Source organism: Labrus mixtus, chromosome 3 (assembly GCF_963584025.1).
Source record: "Labrus mixtus chromosome 3, fLabMix1.1, whole genome shotgun sequence".
NCBI classification, from domain to species: Eukaryota; Metazoa; Chordata; class Actinopteri; order Labriformes; family Labridae; genus Labrus; species Labrus mixtus.
In genome coordinates this window covers 7636694-7657154 of record NC_083614.1, presented here as the reverse complement: position 1 = coordinate 7657154, position 20461 = coordinate 7636694, and the positions used below count along the sequence as shown (strand labels likewise).

General features: G+C 38.2%; 1 protein-coding gene across 4 annotated transcripts in view; it reads left to right on the top strand.

Moving 5' to 3' along the window:
* lpp (LIM domain containing preferred translocation partner in lipoma) overlaps nucleotides 1–20461 on the top strand; it is a 182118-nt gene that overhangs the window by 96124 nt on the left and 65533 nt on the right. For all 4 annotated transcript variants that reach the window (XM_061030555.1, XM_061030552.1, XM_061030553.1 and 1 more), the window contains one exon: nucleotides 5999–6586. In XM_061030555.1, the coding sequence (XP_060886538.1) occupies nucleotides 5999–6586 (588 nt within the window). The remainder of the gene's footprint in view (nucleotides 1–5998; nucleotides 6587–20461) is intronic.

Below are 20461 nucleotides of genomic sequence, written 5' to 3'. Positions count from 1 at the left end.
GTCAGGCTTCCTTCCACATACGAATACATGCTCTTTAAAGAGCCCATATTATGCCCTTTTTGGGGTTTGTATATTTAATCTATGTTCCTACTTTTGTACGTTCACAATAGCTAAAGTCTGAAAAAAGTGTCTGTTTTCATGTACTGCTCCTCCTTGCTCCCTCTCCGCTCTGAGTCCGTCAGCTACGCTCTGCTGAGCCCACACTGTTAGACCCCACGTGGGCCAAGTCTGCTCTGATTGGTCTGCCGATCCGCTCTGTCGTTATTGGTCAGTTGCTCAGCACGCGTCTCGGAAATTTCAACACGAGCTGCAGGGCTTGCCACAACGAGCCAATGGGCTTAGATCAGTGATCTCACACTGACAATGACGTCGGACTGACAAATTTTTATCGAGGGGGGCTAGAACCGAGCGTTACATGCAGCTAATGCTACAGCTAACAGGAGGACGTAGGAGAAGCCGCGTTTCTGCAGACTTTGAATTTTTGACAATAGATGTGCCTAAACATGCACAGGACACTTGGAAAACACACAAAGAGCATATAAAACCAGAAAAAGCATAATATGGGACCTTTAAGTTAAATGGTGACTCGTAATTGTCTGTAGGTGTAACTGGTTGTCCGTCTCTACATGTTAGCCCTATGAATGACTGGCGACTAGTCCAGGGTGTACCCCGCCTCTCAGCCAATGACAATAGAGATTGGCTCCAGCCCCCTGTCACCCTGCACGGGATAAGCAGTATAGGTAAGGGATGGATTCATGCTTACATTAAACATGCCAATACAAGTTTGCTTATGTCTGCAGTTAAAGATGTGATTCCATGTGCATCTCCATCCACTAAAACTATAGAGTAGGTGATGAAATGTCATGTATTTATTGGACAGTAGTTTTCATACTGCTACACACCGGTCTATGTTTTCATTCTCTTATATTTATAATCTCTACTCTGAAGTCTTTAGACTCATTCTTCCTGCAAGTCTTGTTTATTGAACTTAGTTTATTTTTATAAATGTAAATATTTCCACCTAAACCAAGCTTTTCTGACTGAATTTTCAAACTGAATAATCAAAGACAATGTTTTACACGGATAGTTGGGCGCCAGTAGCCTAGTGGTTAGTGCGTACACTCCATGTACAGAGGCTTAAGTCCTCTTGGCCTGAATTTGAATCCAATCCATGGCTCCTTTCCTGCGTGTCACTGCCTTATCTCTTAAAATTAAGACATAAAAAGCCCCAAAAAAACAAGGATACCAGTCACAGTGGAAGCATATTAGGACAACGTAATAGAGTACCCATTACACATTTGTTTGAGTTTTTCTGGCGTGGGTGAAAACATCGCTGAAATCCTCATTTGTTAAAGACGACGGTTGTCATGCAGCTATCACTTGAAGGAGCCCAAAAAGAATCAGATATGCAAATATAAGATAGGCAGACTGAAAAGCTCCCAATATGTGCAAAACACACATTTTATCTGCAAACTGAGAGATATTGAAAACAGCTAGAGGTCTCGCCATGTTCCACAGAGACATTGTTTAATCACATTGAATGAGCCTTATCTCAAACTATTTTAGGAAGGAAATTGATACCCTCAATGGCAGGATTATATTAAGGCAGAAAGATTGTCGAATGTGACTTTTGTGCCTGATTGTGCAGAGAAAAGATGACTAAAAGTGGAGGGCAGATTAGTGAAACCCGAAGTGTTGACTGGGAATTCTTCCATGGTCATTGTTTAAGTGCTGAAGCAGACAGATGCAAATGGACAGAGGAGCCGGCAGTCGTGAGCTCTGTTTGAATAAGGAGCAGGAAAAAGTCAAGTGAGAAATATCCAAGGTCTTAGATGAGTCTGAAAAGATGCAGAACTTCTCTCTCTTTAGGGGTTTTCCCCAAGCTTGCTTATAAAAAAAATCCCCCCACCCTTGTGGTTTGAAATGCAAAGTTAACAGTTTTACTCAGACCCCCCAAGGCCTGTATAGTCTCTCCTAATCTTTTTTAATGTGTCAAAAGGCTTTCTTGAGACTCTCTGTGAAATTTCACACTTAAGTTGTTTGCAAAGTCAGTCTGAATTACAGTGCGGAGTGAGGGTTCACTTTTCTGAAGGCGTGAGGAGAAACTTTTTGAAAAACTGTGTGTTTTGTTTGTGTGGTGAGGGGGTGTTGGAAACAACAACAGTGTGCATTCAAACTGACTATATGTAAGGTCGGACATCTAGATTTCACAGTTTGCCTGACAAATATATAAAAAGGTCTTTGTTATTACATTATGATTAAATATTGTTGTCTGTGTCAGCCTAAAATAACAAATTAAACTCACCAAATGAGTCTCTCAGGTATTTTTAAATATGTGTGAAGAGTTGTGTGTACCAAACCAGACAGTGGAACAGGTTATTGCACTGCACCTCAATTTAATACATTAATTTAGAATTTGTATTCATCGTACATGTTTTATATTTTACATTTGTAGGCAGATTTGTTGCGCAACAACATATGAGACAGATGGATGGATGGATGGATGGATGATAATTTATTGACCCCGAGGAAAATTCAAAGCATCCGGTAGCAGCTTACACATTTTTTTTACAATATGAGACGTATGTTACATCTAAACAACAAGCTCTGTCCTACATCCCATACGTATATATTAACCTGAACAAAGATTTAAAGAAACCCAATAAAAAATGCAATAAAAAATTAGACCTATACCAAGAAAATGTGCATAACCCGTGAAAAAAAAAAGAGCACTAAATACGTGTCCAACTAGAGGCTGTCTCTTTAAGACAGCTGTGCAGCTAAAAAAAATGCTACAGTTTAGTCCAAGAGTCACTGTGTTCTTTCCCCCTGCCATGACAGTGAGGTGTTGGACGGTTGTTTGGCCAGAGGGACAACGATGGAAGTCACGGAAGTAATTTATGGAAGTCCTTGATTTTACAAACATATCCAAATACACTGACTTTATATTAGAACAAGACATATTTTTAATACTTATTATAACAATGATCTTTATTGACTACAAATATAGAAATCTGTTTTAGGTGGCGTTACCTCTTATAGTAAACTGAAGTTCAGACTATACTGAAGACACACAGTGACATGAAACAGTACAGACTGTAACTAACATGCTACCAGGATGAAGCGTGTTAATGCATTTTGTATGCTGTTGGTGGTAAACAAGACTATATTTATTTTCTTAACAAGAAAGGTTAATTGCAAAGTGAATATAATTATAATACAAAGTCACATTTTTAATAATATAATATTACATTTGAATGCCCAGGCTTTAGCTATTAAAATAGTTCCACATAAAGTGCAAACACATGAGTTTTTAATTACTCTACAAAATCATGCATTTATTTTAATGTACACCAAAATATAAGAATCTGACAAAAATTAAGACGAAAAGGCAAGAAGCCATATTTGTGGTTGTGAGTCCGAAACATCTTTTGAATTCTCTGAATTCATCTCAATTCAATCTTTTCTGTTTTACTCAGTAAACTTTTACTTTTTTGCCATGTCTTCTTCAATATCTTTTGGCTACTGTCGTAACGTTCACACAGTGCTAAGACTACTGTGCTGGATGATTCGTGCCTCCGGGGTATTTTTACCCAGAAAGCTGTGCTGTAAAGCATTATGCACTTCTATACCATGATACATTCTTGCTTAAACCAAGTATCATAGTGCAAGGACATTATGTGTACACTACACATTCACCTTATCTGCTCAGAAGGAATACTGTTGAACGTTACCAGTGGAAGAAGACACACAGTGATGGCACAGGAAGTAATGACTTCATAGCAAGAATTAACATCTTGCTTTATAATATCATCTCAGGCCACACTCATTAACATTAAGAGGTCAAACACAAGCAGCGACTAAAACAGCAGCTTAGTCAAAGTGAAAATCCTCTCCACTACACTCACATTTTGGTTGAGATTGTTCGCATTTGATTAGTTTCATCCTCCTCAAAAAGGACTGAATCCATTCTCTTAATGTAATTTGCGGAAAATGTACCATGACAGTGTAATTATTTAGAGGGGGCCAATTTGCATTTCCACTGCTCTGCTAGCTAAATGCTACTGTAGGTTCTAAGGCCTTCAAGATAAATTAATAATCTAGAGTATTTAAAACCCATGAAACATTTAAATTAAGTAATTTCACTTCCTAAAGGGCATGGTGGAGACTTCTCCATACATATGCACACAGACACACTTTTTAAATAAACATCGGCACTAATCACTGAGACAGAAATCAGACTGAGAGCAGAAAATATCTCGTGGAGCTTTTAATGGTTCCTCAGGGGCTCCCCTCTGACTCAGATTAGATAGGATTTAGACAAAGTTGATGCATGCACCTCTTTTACCAAAAAAGTTCTTTTTTTACCCAAGTAAATTATAAGGATCAGAAACTAGATTTCACTGTGTACTTTTTCAAAGATAGAAGAACAACACGTTTAATTTTATTACATTAAAGCAAAGATTAAAAAGATGTGCGCCCATGCAGAAAAACAGCTATTTGGAGCATTTCTGTGCAGTGGCTTTGATCAACTTTTAAATGAAATCGATTGGAATTGATGCTCTGCCCCAATTTAGGAGACATCTCATCAAACCGAGTTACAAAGGGTCCAAAGTCTACAAGTGTTCATTTTTGTTCTCTTAGTGCTGCAAATTTAGTAATTGACTCTGATTCTTGGCCTCAGGCAGTAACCTAATAAGGCCATCCAAGGTTAATGATAGACCCTTTTTAGACTGGCTGAACGTCTGACACCGATATGTAGTGGTAGTGAAAAACAATTATTACTTACATGAGAGACACTCGGGGCAGAAGCCTCTGACATCTGAGTGAAACAATGTTATTATCTGTGTTAAGCAATGCTTTATTTGTCATAGCTTGGCCTGTGCATCAAATGAAATGGTTGTTCAGATGCTGTTATTCCCAGCAGTGTTTTTGTGTTGCTGCTTTGCAGTCGGCTCTTCCCAGGAACACCATCACTACAAATCTCAGTGATTTAACATCTTTCCCGTCCAAACAGCCGCAGTCAGCACAAGTGTCATGTGCCATTGCCAATCTGCTGTCATGGCGTCCTCTGCCAAACAATTTACTGCTTCCCCGCTTGCTTTATTAGCCATAGATTATGGCTGGTCGTGGACAGCGTAGAGCCTCTGCTGTCGAGGTAGACTGGTAATTGACTCTAGGGAGGCAGGCTGGAAAATCATTTGAACGTAAAGCACATAGTCTGTAAATAGCAGTTGGATATAACTGATACATTTCTACCATTCAGCAGGATTTAATTTATCGAAGTTTTCAGTTTGTCTCATTACCATTACTTGCTAATTGCAATGCGTTTTAGACATGCTAATGCATTTCTGTCAGTCGTTCCACTGCTTCAGTCCGGACCAAAATATTGTATATCACTTTGGTGATGTCAAGAAACACCTACTTCACATTAGCTTGCTTTTCTGATTTTTGTATTTTGGATGAATTGCCAAAAAATGATTGGTCTTCTTCTCGGTTGTCACTGTTGCAACAATGTTTTTCAATGGCAGAAAGAAATTCAAGATATTTTTGCTGGAGTTTTGGCATGTTCACAAATCTATCATTTGTTGGTTATGAAATCCAGTCCAAGCTGACTTTAGTCATTCTTATCTTGTCTTCATGTTCTGATACAACCAGTGATGTTTAATTTTAATATGACTTTTTAGTTTTGGTTAATAATAATCTTAAAGTTAAATGAACATTGTAAAAAACCTAAAGGTAAGCGCTCTCCACTACCAAACAGGGAAAAGCAAAGTATGTAAACATTGAAGGGAATGTGGATAAAGTTGTTTCTGCTCCATTGTTAACATTCTTTCTTCAACATTTCTGACAGCAGTGAGTGAATAATCTCAACAAGACTCTTAATTGATGTCATGTAAATACTAACCCTGCATGATATCCAGTTTTTGTAACGGAGTATGTATCTTACCTAGTGACCTAACTAAGTATGAGAACCACCTTTTCTGCTGTTTTTCAGAACTCTGGATCTTCAGCAGCCTCCACCCCTAACGCTCCAGTGACTGGCTACAAGCGTATGGTCATTCCAACCCAGCCACCTCTAACTGCCACCAAGAAGTCTACACCCAAACCTCAGTCTCCCGGGGGAGTTTCGTCCATCCCCCCTTCGTCTGCCAGCCCCATTGCCAAGCCTCAGAGCCACACGGGCCCTCAGCCTGTCCCAGCATCCTATGCCACAGCCTCAACCCCAAGCCAGCCAACCTTCAATGTCCAGGTAAGATCAGCCCAACCTGGCCCCCAGCAAGCCCCAGGCGGGCACCAATTTGGCCAGCAGCCCATCCGCAGCCCTGCACAGGTGCATTACATGCCGGCCCAGCCCAAGGGTCCTGACTTTGCCTATGGACCACCACAGCCGGGCTTCTCCCCAATGGCTCAGGGTGCATATCAAGAACAGCACCATCCAGGAGCACCCCAAGTCGGCGGTTTGAGGAGACCTGAGCCAGCCCCTGTCCAAGCATACCAACCACCAGGCCCCAAGAAGACCTACATCACAGATGTTCCACCAAGCTTGACTCCTTACATGTCTGGACCAGCCATACCACCAAAGGTAGGAATGTTGTTATCACACAACAAGACACTAGTTATTCCAAACATGGTTGAAAAATGTATAATAATAGAGAAAATTACAGGACTTTGACAAAAACAATCCACCCATTTATTCATTCACCCATCCGTACAATTTTTATAATTCTGCCACTCTTTCCTCTCTGGATTGGTGACACTTGGCCAAGCAGACTGGCACATCCATTTACCCAGCTTTGTCTACCAGCCTGTGGAGAATACCAAAGCAATCCTAGGCCAGCTGGGAGATTTAATCCCTCCAGTGAGTTTGAGGTCTGCCCTGGGGCTTCCTCCCAGTTAGGTATCCCTGGAATACCTCCACAGGGAGGAAACCGAGAGGTTTCCTGATTGGATGCTTGAACCAAGTCAGCCTGCTTATGTAAAAGAAGAGTCCTTTTTCAAACCTCTCTGGGATCTTTAAGCTTCTCTATCTCAAAGACTGAGCCTAGTCTCAAAGTGTAGAATACTAATTTCATCCAAAACTATTTATTTTTAGTACATCCTAAAATTCCATCACAATAGTTATGAGTAACAAATGGTAGAATCAAAATGCAGATAAGGAGCTTCACCAATACGACATCTGCTTGACTCTAATACCTTCAAAGATCAGACTGTTGAAGCCATGCTCCATTGATTTTAAAGAAACTATTAAACGTGATTTAAGTGTTTCACTCCTTTTGGCAGCTATGGTAGAGGTTTGTTTGTATTAGCCCTCCTTGCATTTATCAAAATTACTGCGGTGAAAGCTAAAACATTCATTCTTTTTGCGTCTTTATTCATCTTTGTTTCATGTTTGATAGTATAAAACTTGGTCAGAATGCATGGTTCCATGGAGCTGCCGTACTCTAGCACTAGGGTGCACCTAGCTGTTGGCATAATCCACAAAACTGATGTAGATAAAAACCTCAGCTGTATAAAAGATGATTTCTAGCTTTCATAGATAACTTTCATTATTTAAATAACCTGAAGTAGCCAACTTTTGTGGTTATGAAGCATTTGAAGAAAATCCCAAAAATGCCATTAAAATGAGCTTAAAAAATGGTGCACTATCCTCTACTCATTACAATGAGAATATATTCCAACAAGCTCAAATAACTGATTGTAAAGACATTTTTTTTAATCTTTATATAAGGAACTAGCTCTATTATTGTTTTTCGAATCAATATGTTCATATGTTTATACTGAAAGATTTGATAAGGATCACCTCTGATATTAGTTTAGTTCTTCTATGTTACATTTTCAAAGCACCATTAGTTTGAATGGTATTGACTTGTATAACATTTTAGCTCAGATTGTACAATTTTTGGAGTACAAAATGTTTAAAAACTTGGACAATTGTCATCATAAAAACAAAAATACCGTGGTATGCACTGGTAGACCATTTCTGTCTGAGAGTTCAAAGGGTTAAACTCGTTCAAAGGGTTAAACTCGTTCAAAGGGTTAAACTCGTTCATGTTGGTCATAAGCTTGCTGCCAGCACTCAGGCATGGCTTTAGATGAAGTGCTGACTGTTTTCTGTTGAGCCCAAGACCAGAATGAATTTATTTAATACAAAAGAAATGGGTGTGTTTGACTCTCCAAGAATGGAAGTGTGTGTTTAACAATACGTGTGTCAGTGTGCTGCGTACTGTTATGCACAAATCAGAGTAGATTTTGCAGCATCAAATGGTAATGCAGTGGGGAGCTGTTTGCAATCTTTCATTGAAAAGCTCAACATAAACAGTTGTTTTAACCTTTATACATTTTTAAAAGCTCTTCTCTGTTGGGGGTTTACACCATCTGATTCCATTTGTCTCATAAAACAGAGCTTGTGTGTGTGTATATATATAGATATATATATCTATATATATACCCATTGTGCATTTTATATAAAGGGTAAAAGCTTTATCATAATATTTAATATATACCATTCAACATACTATTTTAATTGTTCAGAAACTAGGCAGTCTAAAAGTTGTAATAACTGACTCTTTGTTAAACCCCTAAAACAATATTGTCAAATAACAGCTTAGTTGAAACATTAGATTCCCCCACATTGAAAGCAAAGACACGGGGGTAAACGTGTAAGAAATGGATGTAACAGTGTATTGAAGAATGATTGAAATGGAAGTTAAAATCTGAAGAATGTGTGGATAACTCATTCAGCTGACAGCCTGCAGTATCAGCTGAGTGTACCTTGAAAGATCAAGGACCACATTATAAACTCACTACTTTAGTTCATGGGGTTACAGGTTATGTCAAAGAAGCTCCACCCCTTCTTACTACTAGCATATCCACTGTGTACTATTACCCCATTGTATGAAAGCCTATCTTGGGTGCTTTATGTTTATAGGTGAAATAAGCATCTCCAATTAAAACAATCTTGCATTACATACATATTAATCAGTTGGGGGTATTATACTTGAAGCGTGTTAATGTGAACACTGAACTGAGAACAACAAACCCAGAGGGAGTTTGACATCATTCTCACTTTAGAAAGTAATACTCAATTACTCAAAGATATAATTTTTCATTCTGATATATTTGATATCTGCTGTTTAAATATCCACATATTATACATTGAAGACAGATATTTTACTTTTAACAAATACAATGGAAACAGCGTTCTTTCATGGAATAAACATTAGCTTTGTTAGCAAGCTAGCAACAATTGATCAATTCTACTGGAGAATGGAAGTGAAAAACCTGGTCCATCTACCTTTGTCTAGTATCAAGAATCTTTAGTTTAGAAATATCACAAATCATTTGTATCTCTAAGCCATTTGCTGGTCTGATGCATATGTGCTATGAGAGAATGAAAAGTGTAATTAGCATGGCTCGTACTTCAACATCGTCATAGCTGTAACATGTGTTGCACAAAAAGCAATGACGTGTATAAAATATCACCTTTAATCCAGTAAAGAGCAGTATGAGGCCGTATTAGTCCTGGCCACCTGCCTTTAAAAAAACATCATAAGATGTTGGTTTCAGCTTTAGACCTTTTTATAGAAGAGTACATGACTGAGACGAATAAGTAAACACAGTCGTCTCAGAGAACAGTGTAATCAATGCCACAGAGACAGCTATTCTAATCTTAATATATCCAGCAGTCGACAATCTCTGGAAAGTGAAAGGCCCTTGAGTTTTCCTTAATTCAAGGATTTTATGCTGGTTCAAAATACAAACTGGGCCTCTCAGCCTCTGGGAATAGCTCATCAAGGACTGTACTTTACTAAATACAAATTAGTTTCAACGTTGCAGAGAGTATCTTAAAAATAAGTCTAATTATATTTGTTCAGAACAAAAGTCTACATATTGCTTGAAAAGCCGGCTTTGGTCCCAGTTTGATGCATTATTAAAATACAAAAGGTGCCGTTTAATAGATTTGTGAGCTTTTCTTTGATTTCAGATAAAAGCAAATCACTAATTTTACAGAGATAGCATGTACGCTGTATATATTTGTCTTCTTTCCCAAGGATATACTGTAGCAGGATAATGGGCTCTGTGCCCACCTCCTCCCTCTCCCATGTGCTTTATTTGTCTGCTTTGAATCATATCAAGAACCTTGATGCTCCATACGTACACTTTCAGTTGGATGATGTGCTGTAAATGACTGTGGTTTCACATCATGTTTGACCCGGCCCTCCACTAAAGCCTTTGTATCCAAACCTTGGCTTTAATCTGAGTTTTGTTTGTGTCTAGTGTAGCAGATATTTCAAGCCAAAATCAACCAGAGACACTATAAAAGCAAGATTAGACTGAATGTAGAATATGTCTACTATGCTTTTATCATCATCACTCCACTTGACCCAATCTCATGACATGTTCATAACCTTCTACAAATGGTGTTAAATCGCCTTAAAATAAGTGTGTTGCTCCCCTTTTAATCTGTTGTGTAAATAAACCAAAACGCAGTCAATTAAAGGAACTATTTCCATATTTGTCATAATTATCAAAAATCATCTCCACGCTCTTAGAGTTCATGGTTATTTTATGTAATACCCGTTCTCAGTAGGGGGTCTGTGACTTTGATTGAGGACTTTATTCAAGAGATCAAGAGGGTATTCATAGAAGGTCAGTTTCATTAGAAGTCCAAGATCAACTCCTTGGTTGAAACGCTGTGATCTAGACTTGTTCCGATTAGCTCGCACGCTCTGCGTCCCACTTCACCCTCAGTCAACCCCTGCTGCTACCCAGCACCCAATCCCTCCAATGTGCTCCGCTCACACGTAGACGGAAGGTGTAAGAACAGATTTGCACATCAACAGGCTCCAAGATGCTTAATTACCCAAATCCACCACTGTTTGATCTCCATTGTAGTCCGAAAAATTAACAGATTTCATGGCTGCCGGTTAACATCCCAATTTCCACGAGTCCCTGCGTCTTTCCCGAAATTGGAGGAAAGCTAAGCTGGATGATGACTTGTGTTATTGCTGAGCTTGAGTGACGTTTGACAGGGGGGGATTATTTTGAACCACTCGATCCCTACAGCCAGTTAAAGCCCCCTCGAAGGTCAATGATGGTTTCAACTGTCACACATGTTAAAATATCTGACATTTCTCTGCCTTCTGGTTCCGGCCACTTTGCCTTTTGACCTGCATGACAACATTTACATATGGTGCCATCATGACATGTCCAAGAGACTGTTTTTATATAGTGATTGGCAGGAACCGTTATTAATCTCCCTCAATTTTCTTTAAAAATGTCAAAACCCAAAAGAAAGTTATGAAAGCTTATTGAAATAAGCAATTCACAGTCTACTGCTCACAGTTTTTAAATATACTTCGATTAAGTATGCATTTTTTACTGATTAAAAAAAAAAACAGCTGCACACTGTCTGTTGCTAAATATGTAACATTTCTGTCCAGTGTGCTGGATGACCTAGCGGTTATGACACACAAAAAAATCCTGACCGAGTTATTTTTGTAGCAAAAATAAATCAAAATTTGAATTTAATTTAAAAAAAGGATAAATGCAAATAAAACGTGGGAAAGCTAAAAAAATAAACGGGCTAACTAAGGTAAGAAAGGTAAGGAAAATACTAATTGAATGAAACAAGACTGAAGAACTTAAGTCAACTAAAATAAATGATGTCTGGATCACGGGCCTTTAGTGTGACTAAATTAGATAAGGCACCCAGACCAGATCAGAGATTATTAATAATGCAAGTGCTGGGACTAGGAGGGGTAATTAAAAGGATCTCTGATTTGGAGTCATTTAAGTGCAAAATCATTTAGACATCCTGTTCCCTATGTCAGCAAGTCAAGATGTAATGCAAAACTCCTGTTTATAATGAAAAGCATGCAGTGCTGTATCATCTGTATATCAATGGTGGTCAATAATACTAAATGTCTGTGGGTGATGTGCCTTGGAGAAAGAATGTTAATTGGGAATGAAAGGGGACCCAGAATATATCCCTGGGGGACTCATCCCACAAATAATTATTTCCCTGACATATTTAGTTTGTTTTCCTACTGAGTGGATTCTCAACCAATCATTCAACAGCTTTCTGTATTCTACATTGAAGTATAATAGCTACTTGTATGCCTGGAAAGACGATCAGGTCAAACACTTGTTGTGTCATACATGATGACTTTTCCTGAGGTTATTGACCTCAGCTGCCCTCCTCTCAAGAACTCTGAGCAGCTCTTAAAAAAGCCAGCCGCCTGAGTGCAGGGTTACCAGCTCGGCTGCAGATAACCACAGAGGATTCTTCGCTTGGTGCAGCGTTACCAGGTGTAACTACAAAGCGAAAGCCCAGGGCTTCGACAACATGAAGACATGTTATCTGCAGCCCTGTGATCCTTTCTGTGTGCAGAATTGCATTTTAAACAATTTGCACTTTGGTCTAAATCAATTGAACAATATTGTTATTTTAAATAATAAATCATTAGAAAAATGGTTCCAAATGTTTTAATGTTTTGAAGTAGCCTTTTTGAAGAAGAGCAGGAAATTGGTTCAAACCAGCAAACTGATATTACAAACATTCAAGATTTCTCTTCAGCTGATGCGTTTTGATTTTATTTATAGGGACATTGAACCATCAGATTGAGAGCTCAGACACAAATTGAATATGTTTTGCTTCAGTCCTGTCCACGAAACTTCCCTCTGGCTAGACTAAAAAGACATGAATACCTCCTCAGAATTTCTTACAGCTGTTTTCGCTTTCAATCAACCATACAGTGGTGACTGAACATAATAAAAAGGCAGCCTTTAATTCCCACTTTGTACCTATACACGTATTTGCTATTCACATGTCACCATGTTTGAAGGACAAAATCATGAGTTCTATTTCTGTACAGCAGTTTCTGCCAAATAAATGTACAGTGGTGCTTTCAGAAAAATAACACCACTTAAATAAGCTTTTGAATGTGTGTGGGTGTGATTGTGTTCACATGTATGTGTGTGATTGTGTTTGATGCATGCAATTTAGGTGAAAGGTGCAAGTAATGAAGCTGGGAACATAATTAGAATAAATTCCAGCAGTTTTTCAGACCACGATATTGTCATTACAGCACAATTAAAAAAAAAAAAAAAAGGAAGGAAAAAAAGGACACCCACTCATGTGAGTATAAATACTCCAATTACATCTGTGAGGCGCTCTGCCCTTTAAACAAATGTTCTTCTTCTTCTCAAACTGTTTAACAAATCAAGATCCTACAAAGAGGCACAAATAACAGGCCCTTTGCACTGGCAATGTCAGTGCATTAATAGTACACCTTGATGATGATTATTGCAGATAACCACGTTTTTAGAGTTTATTTGTCTGTTAATTTGTCTTCCTTTGGTTGGAGCTCGTGAGGTCGTATTTTTGTCGTGTGGGAATTAAATGCATAATGGTTCAGGTCACCAAAAGAACTGCAATTGAAATGATCATTCATCATTTCTTTTGCAAAGGCGTTTTTTGACACCTTCATCTGAATTAGAAATACAAAACGTTTGTATTTTCACTCATTGTGATGTCAGTTCTTGGAGTGTCTCCTGATGCTTCATAACAGGAATTTGTGCACAACATAAAGGTTATGTAAGTTACGCTTGTGCTATGCTTTTATCTTATATGAAATGAGCAAAAAAGATTATGCAAGCTAAGATCCCCTGCTGCTAGACTCCAACAAAAAATAAATAAATAGTGAGGTCATCAGCAAATGAACAATGGCATGACTCAAACGATGGAAGTCTCCCGCTGCAAATAGAATGAAGGCTTGAAGTATTCCCTGTTTTTTTAGATAGATTTAAAAGGGATTATGTTCCAAAAGATCTCCAGCTGCCGACAGTCGGAGATCTGTTTTCATTGGGTAGCACAGAGTTGTCTTATTTCTGTTCATCTTTTGTCTGTATATCCTTGATGCTCCACATTTTTAACTGTCATTTAAAAAGCATATGCAAAGGCCAACATTCATTGTTGACACCCCTGTTCACCTGCTCACAGCGTTCTGCTTCTAAGCTATGAGAACACGTTTGCTCTGGAATATGGTGGAAAATGCAAACAAGACAAGTAAATAGACAACAATGTGAATAATAGTGTATACTTTACATTTCTGTGACAGTCAACATTGTGAAGAAGACACCTCTCTGTCTCTTTTAGGCTGAGACACATTTTTTTTTAAACAGGACATATTAGACAAGATGAACCAATCAGGGCATTGCACATTATTGCACACCCCATAAATGCAGCGTCATGTTTTACACATGAAGCTATAGAACATGTTTCACCTTGATAAGAGTCCTTATCAGTCAGTGTGAGTACGCTTATATAACACATGCTGACACAAACTTACTGAGGCAGGAATATGAAACAGAATATAGAAGAGCAAAAACTGAGGAATGATAATGTCTTTGTACTAATTTACTTTCAAAGGGACAATGTTGAAGTAAATGTAATGTCAGAAACGGGGAATGAAGCTGTGATTTGAGCATTTCTGTGTCATTATATCATCAGAAGTTCTTTATAAATAATGGAAAGGTAGCTTCTAGTGGCTCCATACTTTTTAGAAAACATGAGTATATGTCATGGGTGTTGATGTCTTATAAAGAATTATCCTCTTTTCCATGTTGTTGATTCCCCAGCAGCGGGTCATTCAAGTTGATTCTTCTTCTAAATACGAGCCTCTCAAAGGCACCATTTTCAATACACATAAACATCTTAGATGTGTTTTTTACTGAAAGCTGCAAAAGGTGCATCAGGTAGAGAGGTGCATGTCAATATCTTTTTGAAGTTTATGGCAAGGCTGTGAACTGTGTAAGGTTTCAAAATATCAATACTGAGCCAGAGGTATATTTAGGGACAGAATCTGTGAGCCAGAAGACTTTAGAGGGGCCTCAGAAGCTGTTTGTAATGTCATGCAAACACTATGTTATTATACATTCACAGAGCGGATAGAAGAAGAAACCTACGCTTTTCAAGTTAATCAAATCAGAAAAACAACTAAAATAATGACTTTAGTGTGAATAGTAAAATACTCATTAAATATTCACATTGATTTATAGAGAATTCAATGCAGAAATCATGTCACACATGAACAAACTGTTACTAGGAAAAGCAGACTTTGCCGTAATCATATCAATCCATAGAAAGCAGTCTGGTGAATTTGACATCAGTTTGATTGCTGTTTGCAGAGATAAGGGAGACAAAAGCAGGGGTGATAAGGGCAAAAACAGTACTCTAAAAAAACAGAGGAATCAACCAAACTGAAGTTGGTACATGAAGTAACACGTAAATTGATGCGCTATAGGATATGGCAGTGTTTGAATGGAAGTTAAAATGTCAACATGCTCTGACATGACGAGACCGAAAAACTGGAATTAGGAGCTGTTTTATGTGTCCCAGTCCACCTTGTCTCACTTCACCACCAGAGGAAATGTTCCGTTTAAAGTGAGTAATAATGGCTCGGTTAGCTAAGATGTGGCTTCAGTTAACTGTTGCTAAATCAGTTAAATCATTTACAACTTAAATACTTTGTGCAATATTGTTGTAAGCCGTGTACTTACATGTCAGTTGACAGACTGACACCTTGTAAGCATGCAGCACACATTCAGGTCAGACGTCATTACACCTCTTATGCAGGTCAGACTGAGGGATTCCTTTAACATTACACACGTTACAAGCTCCTGTGTATATTTAGTTTTGTGCTCACACTCATGTTGTTGGATGACTTGGTGTTTGGAGGTGGTCCACACAGGCTCTGGTTACTGATTGAGCTGTAGACTAAAGGTCAGTTCACAAGAGGTGATCCTTGAGGTCAGTGATGGAAAGTGAGTCTCCTTACGTTTCGTCTTTTCACTCTAACACATCAGAAAGCTTCCTTCCAGTAGCTGCTTTAAAGCTCAACAAGGCTATGACAAACCTCAAATGCAAATGTAGCCAGAGGCGACAAAAAAAGGAAAAGCCCAATTAGCCTAACAGGGCCAGTACTGGTATTGATAAATATATCTGTTACAAGAGATGAATGGGCAAAGCTATGGACTTTTGTTTTTTACCCATAGTCCTCAGCAGTTATGTAATGAATCGATTTAAAAGTAAGTTATTGTCAACATATATATGATCAGATAAATGATGTGTCAGTTGGTCCTCAGAATTATTAAAAACAAAAGGAAAGTCACTTGGGGTTTTAAGGTTTTCACCTCATTTAAATTAGACTGATAGAAGACTTTGCAAACACTTCTGAGCACTGCCAAATTAATGAATCACTAAATCACTAAATAATTGATCATCTTAATTATTTACCAGTGTTAATGACAAACTCAAGAGTGGACTAAGATCCAGCCATATTGAGGGTTAAGAAGATATATGAGACCATGCAAAATCTCCAGGGCTAAATGAAGCCATCATTTGTAAAGTGCCTTGAATGACCACTGGAGGCTAGCTCATTGAAGGAGTCATTTCACCTTCAGCTCCATGTTAAAATGTCCAACTCACAGTTTGGTACAAAGATGAAAAAAACAGAGACACACATTTCCCCACTCATGACAACAGCATCTTGGGTACATTTGTTTTTTTTATAAGACTAACCTGTTTAAAGCATACTATGACCTAAAGTTTAAGAGTGTTGATGCTTTGAACGCCTTGTTTCTCCTTAGCTAATTAGACTAACTGAGTGAAGCCTCTTAGCTGTCTTTGAGGTGTTGGTTTCCGAGAACTGTTTAAACAAATATTCAATAAATATGGTTTGAGCTACAGTGAACTGTACTTACAGACTGCCAGTCATAGACTTTAACTGTGTGCACATGTTATTTTTAGCCCTCTCTTCTCTTCAGCTTACATGATTGTCTAAGTGTGGTCATTTCAAGCTCAGAAAAACAGAAGACAAATGGCCATAATGCCAAACTTGAGGCCTGAAAAGCAAAAGTCCACAAGCCTATAAGTTAGGTGAAGTCGACATGGTTTTGCCCATAAAGTAAACATATAAAAACCAAGCTGCAACCGACCGTTGAAAAATGAAGCCAATGCAGAAGAGTAGAAATCTGCAGTTCCTTCCTTGAGTGTCCATAAAAGCAAATAAATTTCCATTAAGCCCCCATGTTAAAATGTCCATTACTACAGCAAAAATAAACATGTTTAAAGCCTGGTTCAAACATTTAATTTGGTCTGAATGGCTAATTTATTTTTAGGTAAAAACTGTGAAGGGGGTGTATTTTTTATATTCCTTTAAGAGTTATTAATAAATTAGCATAATAAGAGGCCTGGTTGATTTAACTGACAGGTGGGCACATTGTAGCTGTTTGCCAGGAGGCTTAAGGCCCGCCTCACCTCCACCTCTTTCCCTGTTATTTGTATATTAAAATAAGTCAGGTGGAGTCAGCATTTCCAACATGGCAACCATTAGAGGTGGGAATCACCAGAGGCCGGACACTACGATATTATCACGATACTTGAGTCAGGATGTGATATTGTTGTGATTTTAAACATTTTGCACTATGCTGAGAATTGCGATACAATAAATTGTGATTTTACTTTTTGAACTGTGTATTATGTTCACAAAATTAAAGTTAAGGAAAATATCAAAAAAATATCAATACTTGGCGGCCATGAGAAGAAGATGAAATATCATCACAAAAATGGTCGCGATACTATGCTGTATCCATTTTTTCCCCAACCTCTAGCGACCACCATCATTGGGCTTCATAAAACCTCTTCAGAAACCAATGGGTGATGTCACTGAGGCTCTGTCCTTGTTATATACAGTCTATGATGAAAAGCAACATTTAGAAAATCAAAGCTGCACTGTGAGTTTTCGCCACTAGCAGTTCTAGAGATTAATTTTAATGAGCTCGTCCCTGTTAGGTATCTTGAGACATGATGGTGATTTGCGAGTTCAAACATTTCAGATAGAAATAGTGAATTTTGACCCCGAAGATTCGTTTTTCTTCAAGAAAATTCAGCAGTATACCTTTAAACCTAACATCTATAATACCATGTACCTACCACACCTCCCTCCCCTATGTCATTCATTCATTGCAGTTCACAGTAGAAAATGGGCTGGAACCATATGTGCTGAATTACTGAAGGCTTTAATCTCACAGAGTACATTTTGATCTACACAGTTGTAGCAAATGATGTTACGTAAGGTCTGCATGTATAAGGACCTCTACAGCATGTATGCGAGTATCCTGGTATGCCTACTTATGCAATGAACTGGAACAGAGCCATTACTAATGTTATTAGTAACATCTGTGCTTCCCCGCTGTGTCAAGGCAGAATGTTTGCTGTGGGAAAAAAGGCCTGCACACTTGTTCACTGAATTCTCCAAATATATATGTTGAAAAAACTCTGAAAGGAATGGCGGTTTCTGAAATAGGCCTCATTTAGCCTCAGATTGAATGGCTGACAAAGTAACATGGTGTTAAGTAGGGTTTAAGGTTTTCTCTTGACTGAGAAATCTTTCCCTGGGATTATGGGGATTTTTCGCAATGGATTGGGTTTTATTTATTGACACAGTAAAGGTTACATTTTTCTAATGTTATTTTTTCATATTTATAAATTTACGTCATATGAGATAATATTTCCTGTCAAGATGATGCTATTGAGCATGATGATCTCATCTCATCGTGTTTATATATTCCTGTATGTATTCTAGGTAACTGCATTGTTACACAATGTCTGTGGTTTGTTGGTTTACAAAATTTGTGAATGTCAATAACCTTTGTCCACACAGATGGAATGAAAGAAAAAAAAAAAAGAAAAATCCCACATTTATCCCAGGAACAGTAGATGACTCTAGCCAGATTTATACCAGGATACTCCTCTGATTTATCCTGACTTGGAGTTTTCAAACACTGAATGTCACAAATGAAATTCTCCCATTTTCCAAGAAGTGTAAAAATGACCACATGCAGCTTACTACATACAGGGCTTCGATGTGCAGATCTATCGTAAACCCTAGTCATCCACAAGACTGAGTTTAGTTTATTGATATGAAATGAGAATGAAAACTAGGTCAGCATAAGTACATCTGTTTTTCAAACATTAACTTGTTGGTTTAATATTAAAATAAAGGCTTGCATTGTCTTAAGGATTCTGCAAGTGTGACTGGCCGGTTCATTGGGTCACTGCTATCCCCTCAGTATAGATCAGAAGTGTTTGTCACATAAGCGTTCATAAATAAAAGGCCCTGCCACACTCTTGTCCTCTGCTCCCCTTCTGAGAGGAACAGCACGGCTGGTAAATAACTGGCCCGATCGATAGCTGTCATTGCAGTTCAGTGAGCCTCGGCAATCTAAAATGTCTGTGCAGTTTGTTTATTTTCTAGTTGTTGTTTTTTTTTTTTCCTCTCCTTGCTGACATGCAGTCAGGAGATGCACATGTAACCTGCAGCACAAAGATTACTCTGTAGATTTAAACATGGTCACATGTGATTCTGTGGCGTGCAGGAGGCTGTGCAGTGTTGGTCATATTAACTCTATTCACATACAGAAGCTATATTCTGTTAGTGTTGCATTTTTTTTGTATATGGTGTTAAAAAACACTAATAACTTTATTTGCATCAAACAGGAAATCGAGCTCAAGCTGGTTAAGATTGATATAAATACATGAACAGAGTGCGTCACAAACTAATACTCAGAATAAAGTCAAAGCAAGTTATAGTCCCTTAATAATAATACTAAGAAAAGATGGTTATAATAAGAACAATAAGATAACAAATATAATGAAAAAAGTTGCATAACATCATTGAAAACTACTTGATAAAAATAAGATAAAGGTAAAAACAAATAAATAGATTGAAACCTGGCAATCAATCAGAAAGTTCAAATAAAATAGAAATGAAATTCAACATTTAAAGTGAAAGACAGCAGTTCTTAAGTAGAGGGTATCCTAATGTTTTAAGTATTTAACAGGCTTGAAATTGTTAGGAACATGAAAGCTATTTAAATCATAAAACAGACAACGCATTTTATTTAGTTAATAAAGAAAACATATGGCTACAGTAGATGCAGCTGTTTGAATGCACTCATCTCTATCAAAGCATTTTGAAGTACAGCCTCGATGGAGGTTTGAAGTTGTCCTGGTTTGTTCACACAGCAGGCTGATCAACCACCTGCACAAACAGTGGCCCCTGCTGGCTCCTTCTGGACATGGTCTCCTGTCAGTTTAACAACTCACCCTCTGCACAGAAACATGTTTTCTCTGTTTTTTTTCTTTTACTGTTGCTAAAACCAGATTCCTCTCTTTAACATCCTCTTCTGTCCACAAACAGCCTCTCATCTGCCCCTGGCTCAGAGTCTGTGAAACGTGTGCACTTTCGAAACATTCTTTCTCATCAAGGCAGCATCCCTGAGCGGATCAGGCTCTGTGTTTTGTTGGCTGCAGTGTTTTATTGTCTGGTCAGCTGATCGGCTTCAGGGTGTCATTCAGATAAACCATGTGGTTGTTAAGGTGGACAGGAGG